The sequence below is a fragment of the Elephas maximus genome, chromosome 5, assembly GCF_024166365.1.
Source record: "Elephas maximus indicus isolate mEleMax1 chromosome 5, mEleMax1 primary haplotype, whole genome shotgun sequence".
Lineage (NCBI taxonomy): Eukaryota > Metazoa > Chordata > Mammalia > Proboscidea > Elephantidae > Elephas > Elephas maximus.
In genome coordinates this window covers 79,357,289-79,376,071 of record NC_064823.1, presented here as the reverse complement: position 1 = coordinate 79,376,071, position 18,783 = coordinate 79,357,289, and the positions used below count along the sequence as shown (strand labels likewise).

The 18,783-nt window shown below is 37.6% G+C and overlaps 1 protein-coding gene across 4 annotated transcripts in view; it reads right to left on the bottom strand.

Annotated features, from left to right (window-relative positions):
* Nucleotides 1–18,783, bottom strand: part of CNOT6L (CCR4-NOT transcription complex subunit 6 like) — a 132,670-nt gene that overhangs the window by 110,754 nt on the left and 3,133 nt on the right. The window contains exon 1 of one of the 4 annotated variants that reach the window (XM_049885938.1): nt 2,742–5,047. The exons of the other annotated variants lie outside the window; for them this stretch is intronic. Within the exon in view, the coding sequence (XP_049741895.1) occupies nt 2,742–2,776 (35 nt within the window). The 5' untranslated portion in view covers nt 2,777–5,047. Of the gene's footprint in view, nt 1–2,741; nt 5,048–18,783 lie in introns of those variants that run through there. 4 annotated transcript variants of the gene reach the window in all.

Sequence of the window (18,783 nt, the reverse complement as noted above, 5' to 3'; positions counted from 1 at the left end):
CAAGTTAAAGGACAGTATATAGAGTATAATTCTATTTGTGTTTTTATATGGTTATATAATTACATATTGCCAAGAAACAGATAATGGCACTACATATATTAAGCTGCTAATAGTTTTAATATCCATGAGGTAGGATAGCCAGAAAATTACGCTCTTCAGTACCATTTGAATTTTTTTACAAAGAGCATAATTATAAAAAGCAGACATGAAACAGTAAAAAATATTACTATTTAGAAAAGTACATTAATATGAAAAAAAACTCACAGAATAGATTGAAACCAAGAGACAATACAAGCAAGAATTATTAACCTGGGGTCCACAGACCTCAGGAAATCTGTGAATTTGTATAGGAAAAACATTCTATCTTTATTTTTGCTAAGCTCTAACTAAAACTTAATATTTCCTTAATTAAAACCTGGGTAACCTACCATAATGCTATTAGCAATACCCGTGATTTTTGTAACTAACAGAAATTATATTTTCGTATCACATTACAGTTGTTACAGATACCTCAAAATATCTACACACATCATTACTTGAAAATTATGGTAAAGACTCACTACTAGATCTTATTTAAATGTATTAATAAAGAACCACATACATTACTATAGCACAAATTTGTTTATATTATATATTTTTTTAAATGACAGGTTCTTTTATAGCCCATTTATTTTCCTTCATTCATTTAAACTTGTTATTTTAAAAGGATCCATAATCTTCTCTAGACAGCCAAAGGGTCCATAGCACCAAACAAAAGTTAAGACCCTATCCATTAAGGTCATGGAAGCTTCAGAGACACATCAAAACTCCCTGAGGGACCAAGTTACTGGGCTGAGGGCTGTGGGGACCATGGTCTCAGGGAACATCTAGCTCCATTGTCATACATAGTTTATAAAGATAATGTTCTACATACTACTTTGATGAGTAGCATCTGGGGTCTTAAAATCCTGTGAGCAGCCACCTAAGATACTCCACTGGTCCTGCCCCTAAAGAAACAATGGAAAGATTAGTCCAAAGGACTAATGGACCACAGCTACCACAGCCTGCACCAGACTGAGTCCAGCACAACTAGATGGTGCTCAGCTACCACCACCAAATTCTCTGACAGGGGTCATAATAGAGGGTCCTGGACAAAGAAAGGCAGAACAAAATTCTAACTCAAAAAGAAAGACCAGGCTTGCTGGCCTGACAGAGACTAGAGAAACCCTGAAAGTATGGCCCCTGAACACCCTTTCATCTCAGTAATGAAGTCATTCCTGAGGTTCACCCTTCAGCCAAAGACTGTACAGGGCCACGGAACAAAACAAGACTAAAGGGGTATACCAGCCCCGGGGCAGGGACTGGGGAAGGCAGGAGGGAACAGGAAAGCTGGTAATAGGGAACTCAAGGTTGAGAAAGGACAGTGTTGACAAGTCATGAGGTTGTTAACCAATGTTTTAGAACAATGTGTGTACTGTCTTATGAAAAACTAGTTTGTCCTATAAACCTTCATCTAAAGTACAATAAAAGTAAAACAAGAAAATTATTGGTCTGTCAAAAAAAAAAAAAAAAAACAGTTTCCCTCCTTCCATTCCTATTTCCTCAACTGATTCTGTATGCCTCAACCAGACTAATCTTTAAAAACCATTTCCAGACTGTCATCAATCTGCTCAAAATCGTTCATTGGCTCCAATGTCTTTAATAGCACCACTGATAGTTACGAGATTCTAGAACCACATTTGCAGTCACTATTAATCAAAACACCTGTGTAACTAATGAATGTCCCATTAAACATAACCTAATACAATATTACAACATAAAATCTGGGTATTAATCAGAGAACTCCAGTTTATAGAACATAAAAACAAAAAAGAAGAAAAGAGCTGCTGCTCTAGAGCTGCAATCTTATATCAGATAAAATTAAAATTCCTTATCCGAGCATTTAAACCCTTCCATTATCATACTCCAATCTGCTGTACCAGCCTCACTGCTCCCACTCAAGCCCTAGAAGTTAACCAAAAACTAACTCAATTTCCTTCTCAGCCCTGAATGTGAATTCATGCCTTTTGGCCAGTACATATTTGTTGATATAATTTCCCCCACATGCAATGTCATTTTATCATGCATTCATTTAATATACATTTATTAAGTTCCTTTTCTAGTTTTTTTTTACTGGTGGTAAAATGGTTTAGCACCTGGCTGTTAAACCAAAAGGTCAGATATTGGAATCCACTAGCAGCTCTGTGGGAGAAAAGACCTGGCAATCTGCTCCCATAAAGATTAGAACCTAGGAAATTCTATGAGGAAGTTCTACTCTATCATACAGGATCACCACGAGCTACTGGGACCCACCAGCAGCTCTACGCAAGAAAAGACCTGGCAATCTGCTCCCATAAATGTAACAGCTTAGGAAATTCTATGAGGCAGTTCTACTCTATCATATAGGATCACTGTGAGTCGGAACAGCACACAACAATATATGCCAAACCCCTTCTATCTATGTATCAAGCTGGAGATAGAAAGGTGAAGTATATATGACACCTGCCTTTAAAAGTCTCACTGTGGTGGAGGAGGTGGAGCCAAGACGGTAGAAGAGCCAAGACGCTTCCTGCAACACCTCTTACAACAAAGACCCCAAAAAAACAAGTGAAACGATTATATATATAACAAGATAGGAGCCCTGCATATCAAAGAGACAAAGTTAGAAAATAGACTGACCAGCAGGGGCAGGGAAAAACGGATAAGAAGCGGAGAGGACTTACTGGACTTGAATTGCTGGGATAACCTCAGGCACCATTCCCGGGAACAGCTGCGGTGGGCTGGTAGTAGTGTTCAGACGCAGTTTCTTCAGGGAGAAGCAGCCAGCCACACAGCCTACTCAGACCTCCGGAACCAGAGAAAAATGGCGCTCTCGGCAAAAGCTAAGTATATGCATACATTTCACTGCCCCCCAGCCCCCAGGCTGGCTTCGGTGGTTGTTGATTTCCCTGGCCTGAGGCAGGCCATGTTGAGCACCCAGAGCCATCCTCCCGGCCTTGGAGTAGTAATAAATTCACAGCTGGGGGAAAAAATAATTTGCCAGCTCCACTAAGCAGGCGAGCTCACGACAGAAGCAGCTCCTGTCCAGGCATAAACAGTCCATGGACTTCGAATACTTTCCCCCCTGCATGGACCTGTGTGGGCCTACTTCAGGAGAATACGCCCTTGCTCGCAGACTACAATCATTTCAGCTGTGCAGCAAACAGGTGGGTGTCTGATATTTGACACCACTTTGCCTATTAAATAGGGTCCTCAACTACCCACATCAGGGGCTTATGGTCTGGTGGCTCCACTCAGGTTACCCAGCCACCCGTGACAGGGGTCCAAGGGTAACTGATACCTCTCAGTCATTACAAAGAAAAGTATTGGGTGACCACCATCCAACTGCAGAATCCACCCACCTGTACACTATAGGGAACAGGGACGTGCTTTCCTCACAGACATTCGGGGGACGGTTCTCAGACCCCTGCCTTGTTCAGAGCATAACCCCCTGCTGCAACAAGACACCGGTACCTACACCAATCACCCCTGCCCCTCTAAGACTGTAGGACAGAGTTGTACCACACACTTGATGATCAGCTACCTGGACACCTGAGCTGAATTCATACAAGAAAAGTGAATGGACTCCTAGACTGATATCCCTGAAAACAGCTCTAGTCATCTGGTGACAGGACATCAGAGCTTCAAAGGTGAAAGTAATCAAGCTAGCTCACTCAAGCAACCCATTTGGGCATATCAAAACAAAGCAAAGCAAGAAGCTAGGATACAATAAGCAAACATAAAATAAACTAAAACAGCTTATAGACAGTTTGGAGACAACAGTCAATATCAGGTCACATAAAGAAACAACCATGACCGCCTCAACAAGATCTCAAAACAAAGAATCAACAGATCTCCTGGATGAAGGTGCCTTCCTGGAATTACCAGGTGCAGAATTCAAAAGATTAATATACAGAACTCTTCAAGATATCAGGAGTGAAATTAGGAAGGAGATCAGGCAATACGCAGAACAAGCAAAGGAACACACAGATAAAGTAGTTGAAGAAATTAAAAAGTTTATTCAAGAACATAATGAAAAATCTAATAAGCTAAAAGAACCCATAGAGAGACAGCAATCAGAAATTCAGAAGATTAACACTGAAATTACAGAATTAGACAACTCAATAGAAAGTCAGAGGAGCACAACTGAGCAATTGGAAGGCAGAATTGGTGAGATTGAAGATAAAGCACCTGGCACCAATACAGTTGAAGAAAAATCACATAAAAGAATTTTTAAAAACTTGAAGAAATCTTAAGAATTATGTGGGACTCTATCAAGAGAAATAACCTACGAGTGACTGGAAAACCAGAACAGAGAGGGATAACAGAAAATATACAGGGAATTGTTGAAGATTTGTTGGCAGAAAACTTCGCTGATATCATGAAAGATGAGAAGATATCTATCCAAGATGCTCATGGAACTCCACGTAAGTAGATTCTAAGTCACTAAGACATATTATAATAAAATTGCCAAAACCAAAGATAAGGAGACAATTATAAGAGCAGCAAGGGATAAAAGAAAAGTCACCTACAAGGGAGAGCCAATAAGAATAAGCTCGGACTACTTGGCAGAAACCTTGCAGGCAAGAAGGCAATGGGATGACTTATATAAAGTATTGAAGGAAAAAACTGCCAGCCAAGAATCCTATATCCAGCAAAACTGTCTCTCAAGTATGAAGGTGAAATTAGAACATTTCCAGATAAACACAAATTTAGGGAATTTGTGAAAACCAAACCAAAACTACAAGAAATACTAAAGGGAGTATGTTATTATGTAAAAGAAGACATTAAAACAATAAAGAGGGACTAAAAAATGTAGTCATAGGTCCTTCATATGGGGAGGAAGACTTGGCAATATAAAGAAATAAAAGTTAGGTTTAAACTTAGAAAAATAGGGGTAAATATTAAGGTAACCACAAAGGAGACTAACTATCCTACTCACCAAAATAAAACACAAGAAGAAAATGGAGACTCCACAGAAACAAAATCAACAATAACGAATATGAGAAAAAGACAATATATAAAGTACTCAACACAAAAAATTAAGTGCGAAAAAGAAACTGTCAATGACACACAAAAAAAGATATCAAAATGACAGCACTAAACTCATACCTATCTATAATTACGCTGTGGACTCAATGCATCAATAAAGAGACAGAGAGTGGCAGAATGGATTAAAAAACAAGATCCGTCTATATGCTCCTACAAGAGACATACCTTAGACTTAGAGACACAAACAAACTAAAACTCAAAGGATGGAAAAAAATATATCAAGCAAACAACAGTCAAAAAAGAGCAGGAATGGCAGTATTAATTTCCAACAAAATAGTCTTTAAAGTTAAACCTACCACAAAGAACAAGGAAGGACACTATACAATAGTTAAAGGGACAATATACCAGGAGGATACAACCTTATTAATATTTATGCACCCAGTAACAGGGCTGGAAGATACACAGAACAAACTCTAACAGCAATGAAAAGTAAGACAGCTCCACAATTATAGTAGGAGACTTCAACACAACACTTTTGGTGAAGGACAGGACAACCAGAAAAAAGCTCAATAAAGACATAGAAGATCTAAATGCTACAATTAAGCAACTTGATCTCATAGACATATACAGAACACTCCACCCAACAGCAACCAAGTATACTTTCTTTTTCAGTACACATGGAACATTCTCTACAATAGACCACATATGAGGTGAAAGCCTTAGCAGAATCCAAAACACTGAAATATTATAAAGCATCTTCTCTGACCATAAAGCCATAAAAGTAAAAATCAGTAACAGAAAAAGCAGGGAAAAGAAATCAAACACTTGGAAGCTGAACAATACCCTGGCCCAAAAGCAACTGGGTCATAGAAGACATTAAAGATGGAATAAAGAAATTCATAGAATCCAAGGAGAATGAAAACACTTCCTATCAGAACCTTTGGCCCAGCAAAAGCAGTGCTCAGAGATCAATTTATATCAGTAAATGCAAACATACAAAAAGAAGGGCCAAAATCAAAGTATTACCCCTACAACTTGAACAAATAGAAAGAGAGCAACAAAAGAAACCCTCAGGCACCAGAAGAAAGCATGTAATAAAAATTAGAGCAGAATTAAATGAAAATAGAAAACAGGAAAACAATTGAAGGAGTTAACAAGACCAAGGCTGGTTCTTTGAAAAAATTAACAAAATTGAAAAACCACTGCCCAAAGTGACAAAAGAAAAACAAGTGAGGAAGCAAAAAACCCCAGTAATACATGAGATGGGGGATATTACAACAGACCCAACTGAAATTAAAAGAATTGTATCAGATTACTACGAAAAAATGCACTCTAACAAATTTGAAAACCTAGAAGAAATGGACGGGTTCCTAGAAACATACTACATACCTAAACTAACACAAACAGAGGTAGAACAACTAAATAGACCCATAACAAAAGAAGAGATTGAAAAGGTAATGAAAAAAACTCCCAACCAAAAAAAGCCCTGGCCTGGATGGCTTCACTGCAGAATTCTACCAAACTTTCAGAGAAGAGTTGACACCACTACTACTAAAGGTATTTCAGAGCATACAAAAGGACAGAATACTCCCAAACTCACTCTATGAAGCTAGCATATCCCTGATACCAAAACTAGGTAAAGACACCACAAGAAAATTACAGACCTATATCCCTCATGAACTTAGATGCAAAAATTCTCAACAAAATGCTGGCCAACAGAATTCAACAACATATCAAAAAAATAATTCACCATGACCAAGTGGGATTCCTACCAGGTATGCACGGATGGCTCAACATTAGAAAAACAATTAATGTAATCCATCGCATAAAGAAAACAAAAGACAAGTACCACATGATTTTATCAATTGATGCAGAAAAGGCATTTGACAAAGTTTGACACCCATTCACGGTAAAAACTCTCAGCAGAATAGGAATTGAAGGAAAATTCCTCAACATAATAAAGGACATTTATACAAAGCCAACAGCCAATATCATTCTAAATAGAGAGAGTCTGAAAGCATTCCCCTTGAGATCAGGAACCAGACAAGGATGCCCATTATCACCACCCTTATCCAACATTGTGCTGGAGGTCCTAGCTAGAGCAATTAGGCTGGATAAAGAAATAAAGAGCATCTAGATTGGCAAAGAAGAAGTAAAATTATCTCTATTTGCAGATGACATGATCTTATACACAGAAAAGCCAAAAGAATCCTCAAGAAAACTACTGAAACTAATAGAAGAGTTCAGCAGAGTATCACGATACAAGATAAACATACAAAAATCAGTTAGATTCCTCTACACCAACAAAAAGAACATCAAAGAGGAAATCGCCAAATCAATGCCATTTACAGTAGCCTCCAAGAAGACAAAATACTTAGGAGTCTTACCAGAGATGTAAAAAACTTATACAAAGAAAACTACAATACATTACTGCAAGAAACCAAAAGTGACCTACGTAAGTTGAAAAACATACCTTGCTCATAGATAGGAAGACTTAACATTGTAAAAATGTCTATCCTACCAAAAGCCATCTATAGATACAGTGCAATTCCAATTCAAATTCCAAAAACATTTTTTAATAAAATGGAGAAACAAATCACCAAGTTCATATAGAAGGGAAAAAGGCCCCGGATAAATAAGGCATTACTGAAAAAGAAGAACAAAGTGGGAGGCCTCACACTACCTGATTTTAGAACATATTATAACGCCACAGTAGTCAAAACAGCCTGGTACTGGTACAACAACAGATACATGGACCAATGCAACAGAATTGAGAATCCAGACAAGAATTCATCCACACATAAGCAGCTGATATTTGACAAAACCCTAAAGTCAGTTAAATGGCGAAAAGACAGTCTCTTTAACAAATGGCGCTTGCATTAACTGGATATCCATCTGCAAAAACATGAAACCAGACCCATACCTCACTCCATGCATAAAAACTAACTCAAAATGGATCAAAGACATAAATATGAAATCTAAAACGATAAAGATCATGGAAGAAAAAATAGGGACAACATTAGAAGTCCTAATAGAAGTCATTAACAGCATACAAAACATTACTAGCAATGCAGAAGAGAAACTCGATAATTGGGAGCTCCCAAAAATCAAACACCCAAAGACTTCACTAAAAGATTAAAAAGATTACCTACAGGTTGGGAAGAAGTTTTTAGCTATGACATTTCCGATCAGTGTCTGATCTCTAAAATATACATGATACTGTAAAAACTCAACTACAAAAAGACAAATAACACAATTAAAAAATGGGCAAGGGATATGAACAGGCACTTCACCGAAGAAGACATTTAGGTAGCTAACAGATACATGAGGAGATGCTCACGGTCATGAGCCATTAGAGAAATGCAAATAAAAACTACAATGTGATTCCATCTCACTCCAACAATGCTGGCATTAATCAAAAAAACGTAAAATAATAAATGTTGGAGAGGCTGTGGAGAGACTGGAACATTTATATACTGCTGGTGCGAATATAAAATTTCCCAACCACTTTGGAAATAGATTTGGCGCTTCCTTAAAAAACTAGAAATAGAACTACCATAGGATCCAGCAATCCCACTCCTTGCAATATATCCTAGAGAATTAAGAGCCTTTACACGAACAGATATATGCACACCCATGTTCACTGCAGCACTGTTTACAATAGCAAAAAGATGAAACCAACCAAGGTGCCCACCAACAGATGAATGGATAAAGAAATTATGGTATATTCACACAACGGAATACTACACATCAATAAAGAACAATGATGAATCCGTGAAACATTTCATAACACGGAGGAATCTGGAAGGCATTATGCTGAGTGAAATTAGTCAGCTGCAAAAGGATAAATATTGTATAAAAACCAAACCCAGTGCCATCGAGTCAATTCCGACTCATAGCGACCCTATAGGACAGAGTAGAACTGCCCCATAGAGTTCCAAGGAGCGCCTGGCGGATTCAAACTGCCAACCCTTTGGTTAGCAGCCGTAGCACTTAACCGCTACACCACCAAGGTTTCCTAAATATTGTATAAGACCACTATTATAATTACTGGAGAAACAGTTTGAGCAGAGAAGAAAATATTCCTTGATGGTTACGAGAGCAGGGCGGGAGGGAGAGAGGTTTTCACTAATTAGATAGTAGATAAGAATTATTTTAGGTGAAGAGAAAGACAACACAATACAGGTGATGTCAGCACAACTGGACTAAACTAAAAGACGTTTCCTGAATAAACTGAATGCTTCAAAGGCCAGCGTAGCAGGGGTGGGGGTTTGGGGACCACAGTTTCAGGGGACATCTAAGTCAATGGGCATAATAAAATCTATTAAGAAAACATTATGCATCCGACTTTGGAGAGCAGCATCTGTGGTCTTAAATGCTAGCAAGCAGCCATCTAAGATGCATCAATGGGTCTCAACCCACCTGGAGCAAAGGAGAATGAAGAACACCAAAGACACAAGGTAATTATGACCCCAGGAGACAGAGGACCACATAAACCAGAGACTACATCAGCCTGAGACCAGAAGAACTAGATGGTGCCTGGCTACAACGGATGACTGCCCTGACAGGGAACACAACAGAGAATCCCTGAGGGACCAGGAGAACAGTGGGATACAGACCCCAAATTCTTGTAAAAAGACCAGACTTAATGGTGTGACTGAGATTAAAAGGACCCCGGAGGCCATGGTCCCTAGACCTTCTGTTAGTCCAAGACAGAAACCATTCCCAAGGCCAACTCTTCAGACAGGGATTCGACTGCACTATGGGATAGAAAATGATACTGGTGAAGACTGAGCTTCTTGGATCAAGTAGACACATAAGACTATGTTGGCATCTCCCATCTGGAGGGGAGATGAGAGGGCAGAGGGAGTCAGAAGCTGGCCAAATGGACACAAAAATAGAGAGTGGAGGGAAGGAGTATGCTGCGTCATTACAGAGAGAGCAATTAGGAGTATATAGCAAGGTGTATATAAATTTTTGTATAAGAGACTGACTCGATTTGTAAACTTTCACTTAAAGAACAATAAAAATTTTTTTAAAAGTCTCATAGTTGTGCAAAAGCAGACATAAACTAGTTAAATACAAGACAATGTGAAAGCTCCTGTAGAAGTGCAATGCACAGGATGCTAAGGGAACACAGAGAAAGAACATAAAACAAACACTGGAGGTGTCAGGTAAAGTTTCCCCGCATAGGGAGCATCTCAGGTGAATTATTAAAGAAGTCAGTGAGGTCATGAAGTATTGCAGGCACATATAAACCATAGACCAGGCTATAAGTCACTCAGTATTGATACGCTAGGGAATATGTTCTGAGACAGAAGTGTAATAAACGATAAAACTGGAAAGATAAGCAAGGACAAGATCATAATGGACCTTATATATAGTGGATACTGCTATAAAATCTGCATTTTATTCCAAAAGCAATAGGAAGCATCAGAATATCCTGAAAAGTACACAGGTTTAGGAATTCCAATAACCTAAATTTGAATTCTAGCTCTGTCATTTACTTGCTATGTATGCGACCTTCATCAAATTTACCCTTGTAAGTTTCAGTTTCGAATTGCAGAGCTTTTGGTTAGCAGCTGAGCTCTTAACCACTGTGCCACCAGGGCTTCCAACTATAAAACAGGGATTGGTAATATCAATTTTGCCAGGACTGTAAAAAGAGAAATGAGATATAATGTTTGCCAGCATTGTAATAATAAGAAATGATATAATTCATGTAAATCTCCTAGCACAGAGGTCAGAAAACTACAGCCTGATCGGCCAGCAAAGAACAAGTTTTTACATTTTTAAAGGTCTGTCAAAAAAACAGAAGGAGGAGGAGAAGAATATGCAACAGAGAACTTAAGTGGCCCACAGAGCCAAAATAATTACTGTCTGATACACTATCTGGCCCTTTACAGAAAATGCTTGCTGATTCCTGCCCTAGTGTATAGAAGGCAAACAATAATTAACTATTAGTATTATCAAAAAATTTTAAATAGGGAATTTAAGGAAAGTTGAACGGATTTTAGAAGGATTTTTCTGGAGCATAAAGGAACAACGTATACACAGAAACAAATGAGCAAGAATAGAAGTTGGGGGATTAGCAAGGAAAATGTTACAGTAATCCATTAACTTTTCCTCCTCTTTAAAAGGCAAGATTAACTTCCACTTCCTCTCTTATTCACCTTTGTAGGTTACATGTACTCTGTACTTTATAGCACTTAATGTTCTTTTCTCACTTAGCATATTCTGCCTTCAATTGTTTGCTATTTGTGCAGGTTTAAATGTTTTATAAATAGAGTAAGTGTTCTGGAATCAAATAGACCTAGCTTTAAATATTGGTTTTACCAATATTTAAGTTTTGTAATCTTGGGCAAGTTATTTAACTTATGTTTCCTAATGATAAGAAACAATAACCAAAAAAAAAAAAAAAACACCCATTGCTGTCGAGTCAATTCTGACTCATAGCCACCCTACAGGACAGAGGAGAACTACCCACAGGGTTTCTAAGGAGCAGCTGGTGGATTCGAACAGCCAACAATTTTGGTTAGCAGCCAACCTCTTAACCACCGTGCCACCAGGGTAGCTAATATGGAGTTTTGGTTTGGTTTAACTATGGATGTGCCAGGTACTATTCTAAGAGCTGTACATGTGTTACATCATTTAATCCTCGCAACAACCTAATGAGGTAAGGACTACGGTTATCTCCCTAGTCCAGCTGAGGAAGCCTGGTGGTGCAGTGGTTACAAGATCAGCTGCTAACCTAAAGGTCAGCAGCTCGAACCCACCAGCTGCTCCTTGGAAACCCTGTGGGGCAGTTCTACTCTGCCCTATGGAGTTGCTATGAGTCAGAATCAGCAGCAATGTGGGTTTGGTTTTTGGTTTATTCCAGCTGAGGAAACTGAAGCATGGATTAAATAAGTTTCCCAAAAGCTACAAAGTGAAGCCAAGGCTCACATTCTTAACCAGCTATTACAGAACAAAAATAATACTGCCTATCTCACAGGATTTCTTGGAGGCTAATTTAGATTACTTACTTAAAAAAAGGCTGGACTTTTCACAGTTCTTCGCACTCAGTATGAGTCAAGATCGACCTGACAGCAAGGGGTTTATTTGTTTGTTTTTTGGTTTTGGCACTCGGTAGTGCAATAAATATTAGCCCCATTCCCTGTTTTTTTTTTTTTTTTTTTTTTAAAGGCAGCTGTTTCGAATCAATTCCAAGTCATAGTGATCCCATGTGTGTTATAGTAGAACTGTGCTCCACAGGGTTTTCAATGGCTGATTTTTCAGACATAGACTGCCAGGCCTTTCTTCCAAGGTACCTCTGAGTAAACTCAAATTGCCATCCTTTTGGTTAGCAGCTGCACAAGTTAACTATCTGCACCATGCAAGGATTCCTCCATTCCCTGGTAACCCCCCCCAACAAAAAAAATCAAGCCCGTTGCCATTGAGTCGATTCCGACTCATAGTGATCCTATAGAACAGAGCAGAACCGCCCTATAGGGTTTCCGAGGAGCAGCTAGTTGATTGGAACCGCTCCTTTTGGTTAGCAGCCAAATGCTTAACCACTGCGCCACCAGGGGCAGGACAGCTATATTTTAAAGTTTTTATCCCCTAGAACTCTGAATACAATATACTGAATAATTTTGCAAATGGTTTAAGTGCTCAACTACTACAGGTTGGCAGTCTGAACCCATTTAAAGGTTGGTGGTGGTTGCAACCCACCCAGAGGTGCCTCAGAAGAAAGGCCTAGTAATCTACTTCCAGAAAGTCACAGCCTTGAAAACCCTATGCAGTGCAGCTCTACTCTGGAACACATGTGGTGGCCATGAGTCAGAATCAACTCGAGGGCAACTGGTTTGTATTTTTTTGGTTACAGCCAGTAGGAGCTTAATAAATATCTATTAGTAGGGGGAGATACACTTTTGGTGATTCAAATTCCTGTAGTGTTTCAAGGTTACCACTCTGTGTATATAATTCACATTATATTGTTTCATAAATTTATATGTATATGTTGCAGAAGATTGCGCTAAATATGAACCTAGTATAGAACACACCCTGTAGGTAGTTTTTTGTTTTGTTTTGCTTAATATAAACATTATCATCAGAAAGAAATGGACTTACAGCAGAAATCCAAAGTCTCTATATAAAGACAATGGACTTAGTATATCTTAAATTTATTTCCATTCTTTTAGCAGTATTTGTAACTGTTACTATATAACTCTGATCTGTTACTCATTTAGGGAATCTATTTAAGCAATATGGGGAGATGTAAAAAGATTCTAAACCATAAAGGTGACAGACTAAGTGCTTTCCACCTAAGATCAGGAAAAAGACAAGATGTCTACTCTCACCACTTCTTTTCAACATTAGATTACAGGTTCTAGCCAGGAAAATTAGGCAAGAAAATGAATGATCTTGTATATCGAGAACCCTAAAGAATCTACAAAAAAACTCTTAGAACGACACGGTTGCAGTATATAAGATCAGTATTTAAAAAAATCAATTGTATTTATATAAACTGGCTATGAATAATCCAAAAATAAAATTAAGAAAACAATCCTATTTAAAATAACATCTAAAAGAATAAAATACTTAGGAATAAATGCAAAACTTATACTCTGAAAACCGAAACAGTGTTGAAAGAAATTAAAGATCTAAATAAATGGAAAGACATCTCGTTTTCATGAGTCAGAAGACTTAATGTTGTTAAAGATGGGAATACTCCTCAAATTGATCTACTGGTTCAATACAATCCCTATAGAAATCCTTTCTGACTTCTTTGTAGAAATCGACAACCGATCTTAAAATTCATATGGTAATACAAGGGAGCCAGAATAGCCAAAATAATCTTGAAAAGACAGACCAAAATTGGAGGACTCATGCTCCTCAATCACAAAGCCACCATACTCAAGACTACATGGTCATGGTACTGGCATAAGAACAGACATATAGGTCAATGGAATAGAATTGAGAGTCCAGAAATACAACCTCGCATTAAGGTCAACTGATTTTAGACAAGGGAGCCGAGACAATTCAGTGGAGAAAGTATTAGTCTTTCAACAAATGGTGCTGGGACACTGAACACCCACATGCAAAGAAATGAAGCTGGAGCATTATATCAGACCACATAGAGAAATTAACTCAAAATGGATCAAAGACCTAAATGAAAAAGCTAAAGCTATAAAACTTAGAACAAAACATAAGAATAAATCTTCATGATCTTAGATTAGGCAATGGTTTCTTAGATATGACACCAAAAACACAAGTTGGACTTCATCAAGTTAAAAATCTTTATGCTTCAAAAGATAATATCAGGAAAGTAAAAAAACAACTCACAGAATGGGAGAAAGTATTTGCAAGTCACACATGTGATAAGGGAATTGTATCTAAAATAAATACATAAAGAATTCTTACAACTCAATACTTTAAAAAATAGCTCGAAAAATGGGCAAATGATCTGACTATACATCTCCCCATAGAATATATACAAATGGCCAGAAGACATGAAAGATGCGCAATATCATAAAAATGTAAATCAAAAACACAAGGAGATGCTACTTCATATAGCAGGATGGCTATGATCAAAAACACAGATAATAACGTGTTAGCAAAGTTGCAGAGAAATTGGAGCCCTCATGTACTGCTGGTGGGAATGTAAAATGGTACAGTCACTTTGGAAAACAGTCTCAAAATTCCTCAAAATGTTGAATATAGAGTTACCATATAATCCAGCAATTCTACTCCTAGGCATACACCCTAGTTCATAGCAGCATTATTCTTAAGAGAGAAAACAAGCAAACAACACAAATGTTCATCAGCTGATGAATGGATAAACAAAATGTGGTCTAGCCATACAATGAAACATTATTCAGCCACAAAAAGAATGAAGTACTGTTACATGCTACAACATGATGAACCTTGAAAATACTATGCAAATGAAAGGAGCCAATAACCAAAAATCACATATTATACAATTCCATTTATAAGAAATGCCCAAAATAGGCAAGTCTGTAAACAAAAAGTAGGTAAGTAATTGCCTAGAACTAGAGGATGGGGGCTCAGGGATGACCTCTAAAAGCCAGCACCATGAAAAAAAAGTCTGGCGATCTACTTTTGTAAAATTGTTGTTGTGAGCTGCCAAGTTGATTCCAACTCCTAGCGAGCGACCTTATACGTCAGAGTAGAATTTCACCATAAGGTTTTACAGGCTGTAATATTTATGGGAGCAGATAGTCAGGTCTTCCCTACCATGGAGCAGCTGGTGGATTTGAACTCCCTATGGAGTGCAGTTCTACTCTGAAACACATGGGGTTGCCATGAGTCAGGGTCAACTGGACAGCTAGGGTTTAGTTCTTATATAAATTATATCTCAATAACGTCACACGGAAAAAACAATTCAACCCTTCTTTCAAAAAGCCCTTGACCCACCAATAAGCTTCACAGGGGTTTCTTTGGCTTCTTTCATACTCCTCTTTAGGACTGGGTACAATAATGGTGCACAGTGGGTCCTCACATAAGGTTCTGTATTTTCATTTATTAGATATTATTAAAAACACTTACCATATTTTAAACCCTGGTGGCATAGTGCTTAAGAGCTATGGCTGCTAGCCAAAAGGTCAGCAGTTCAAATCCACTCTATGGGGCAGTTCTACTCTGTCCTATAGGGTCTCTGTGAGTCAGAATCAACTTGACGGCAATGGGTTATTTTTGTTTTTGTTTTTTATACATACAATTTAGATTCATTTAATGTACTAAGTTCAATGCTAGTGCAGCTAGTCAAAGAAAATTGTATTATTTTCACAAGAAGCATGAGCACAAATTAATAATTAAGCCTTTGTTATTTACTTGATGATTTGTACTTTATGGATTAAGGCCCTGATTTGTTATATTAAATGATTGATGGATATCAGTGGAACAAGAGATATCATTGCTGATACCAGATGGATTCTGGCTGAAAGGAGAGAATACCAGAAAGGTGTTTACCTGTGTTTTACTGACTATGCAAAGGCATCTTACTGTGTAGATCATGATAAATCACGGATAACATTGCAAGGAATGGAAATTTCAGAACACTTAATTGTGCTGATGAGAAACCTGTCATTCAAACAGAACAAGGGGATAATGCATGGTTTAAAATCAGGAAAGCTGTGTGTCAGGGTTTCATCCTTTCACCATACTTATTCAATCTGCATGCTAAGCAAATTTGAGAAACTGGACTATATGAAGAATGAGGCGTCAGGATTGGAGGAAGACTCATTAATAACCTGCGCTATACAGATGAAACAACCTTGATTGCTGAAAGTGAAAAGGACTTGAAGCACTTACTGATGAAGATCACAGACTACAGCCCTCAGTGTGGATTACACCTCAACATAAGGAAAATAAAAATCCTCACAACTAGACTAACAGGTAAAATCATGCTAAATGGAGAAAATATTGCCGTCGTCAAGGATTTCATCTTACTTGGACCCACAGTCAACACTGATGGAAGCAGCAGTCAAAAAAATCAAATGGTGTATTACACTGGGCAAATATGCTGCAAAAGACCTCTTTAAAGTCTTTAAAAAGCAAAGTATCACTTTGAGGACTCAGGTGCACCTGACCGAATCCACGGTATTTTCAATCGCCTCATATGCATGTGAAAGCTAGACAATCAATCAAGAAGATGAAGAACTGATGCCTTTGAGTTACGATGCTGGCAAAGAATACTGAAAATACCATGGAATGCCAGAAGAACAAACAACTCTGTCTTAGAAGTACAGTCAGAATGCTCCTTAGAAGTGAGGATAGCGAAACTTCGTCTCACTTACTCTGGACATATTAGGAGAGACCAGTCCCTGAAGAAGGACATCATGCTTGGTAAAGTAGAGGGTCAGTGAAAAAGAGGAAGACCCTCAATAAAGCTTGACTGACACAGTTGCTGTGGCAATGGTCTCACACATAGCAATGACTGTGAGGATGGTGCAGGGTTGGGCAGCATTTTGTTGCATTGTATGTAGGGTCCGTAGGGTAGTTGAGAATCAGTAAAGACTTCTTGGCTCCTAACAAAGACTTCAGAATTACAAAAGCAGCAACACCAAACAACAGAACATGGTAAGGTTGATCTAAATAATATACCTTTAAAGTATAAAATAATGATAATGCTCTATCCCAACAACAAAGAAAGAAAATTCAGTGTCACCCCCAGACATTGAAAATAAGAGTCTCGTCCTACTGATCTCAACTGACTACAAAGTACAAAGAAAATTCAAACAGCTTGAATCCAGTAGACCACAATGACAATCAATAAATGGATAGTTAAAGAAGAGATCGAGTAAAGGTTATAAAATCCAATTGTAATGTTCTCTGTAAAATTTAGCTTTAAATAGCTGCTGAAGTTCACTTATCATTCAAATCCCTTACAGAATAAAGCTTCTTCCTCCTCCTCCTCTTTCTGTGGCTCCTTACTTTCCTCTCTCATACACATACACACACACGCAGATACACACATACAACTTTACTCTTTGAAAAATAAGGTTTCCAAGGAAAGTAAAGGTTTTGAAATTCATATTTTTTACATAATTTCATAAATATATGCTACCATCTAAAGTAGTATCATGAAACACCCTCTGTGGCAGAGACAGCCAAGTGTCAACCAGCCAAGGAGCGTATGTATGTACCATCTCCTCTGCATTCAAATAAGGCTCTGTGACAAATTCTTGCCAATGAAACGTGGGCAGATGTTTGTCACTTTAAGTTTCAGAAGTCTTAAGAAATGGTCTATGGAAAATAAGCAGGAGTCCAATGATCCAGGGAATGATGGGGCCACAAGATATAAGCAGTGAGTTCCTAAATTACCATATGGAGGAAAGCCACAAACATGCTAACCAGGAGCACCTGCATCAGACTGTTACATGAGCAAAAAATAAATTTATATGTGTTTGAGATGTATTTATTACCCTAATAAGCATTGCCCAAATTAATACATGCACAAATCCTTAAGTATTTCTATTTCCCCTAAATAAAAACATTTATGATGGGCATTTTGGAAAATTTTTTAAAAGCTTATTTAAGTAACATTATTTTTAAAAACTAAACACCTTCATTTTATTTTAATATAATTCCTTTAAACAGTGATAGCATGTCCAGTTCTACTATTTATAAATTTCACTGTCCAAATATCTTAATAGTTCAACATCATCTGTTTTCATGATTATTACAGATAAATGTTCTACCCAATTCTCCCAAACTAAAAATATATACGTATAAGTTGCTTTAAGATATGATTCATAATATTTAATGAAAATTACCTAAATGTAAACTTCATTTTTTTCTTTGTTTTTAAAGTATTAAAAACAATTTCATACTTTTTAAGGTGAGACTTCTTCCTTTAAATATATCTCTATGGCAGATGATTCTGTTCATTGTAAACACACATACATCCACAACAGAAACTGGCTATTTTAACAAAACATGACATTTTGCATTCTAATAAAGTTGTCCCTGTTGCCCTTCACAGAAAGTGATGTTAAATGACTTGAAATTTTAGTGATTTTCTAGATTTACAAATATATATTACTAACATTGTTGATGGAAATAATGATTTAAGGCTTAATTGGGAAACATGGCATTTGTAAACAGGGACATTCCAAATTTAAACCAAAGAGATGTCTCCTATACATTCTCTTCACCCTGCCTTTATCAAATAAAAAAGGAGAAAAAAAAAATTCATTACTTAACCTCTCAGCTGCCCATACCTTAAAC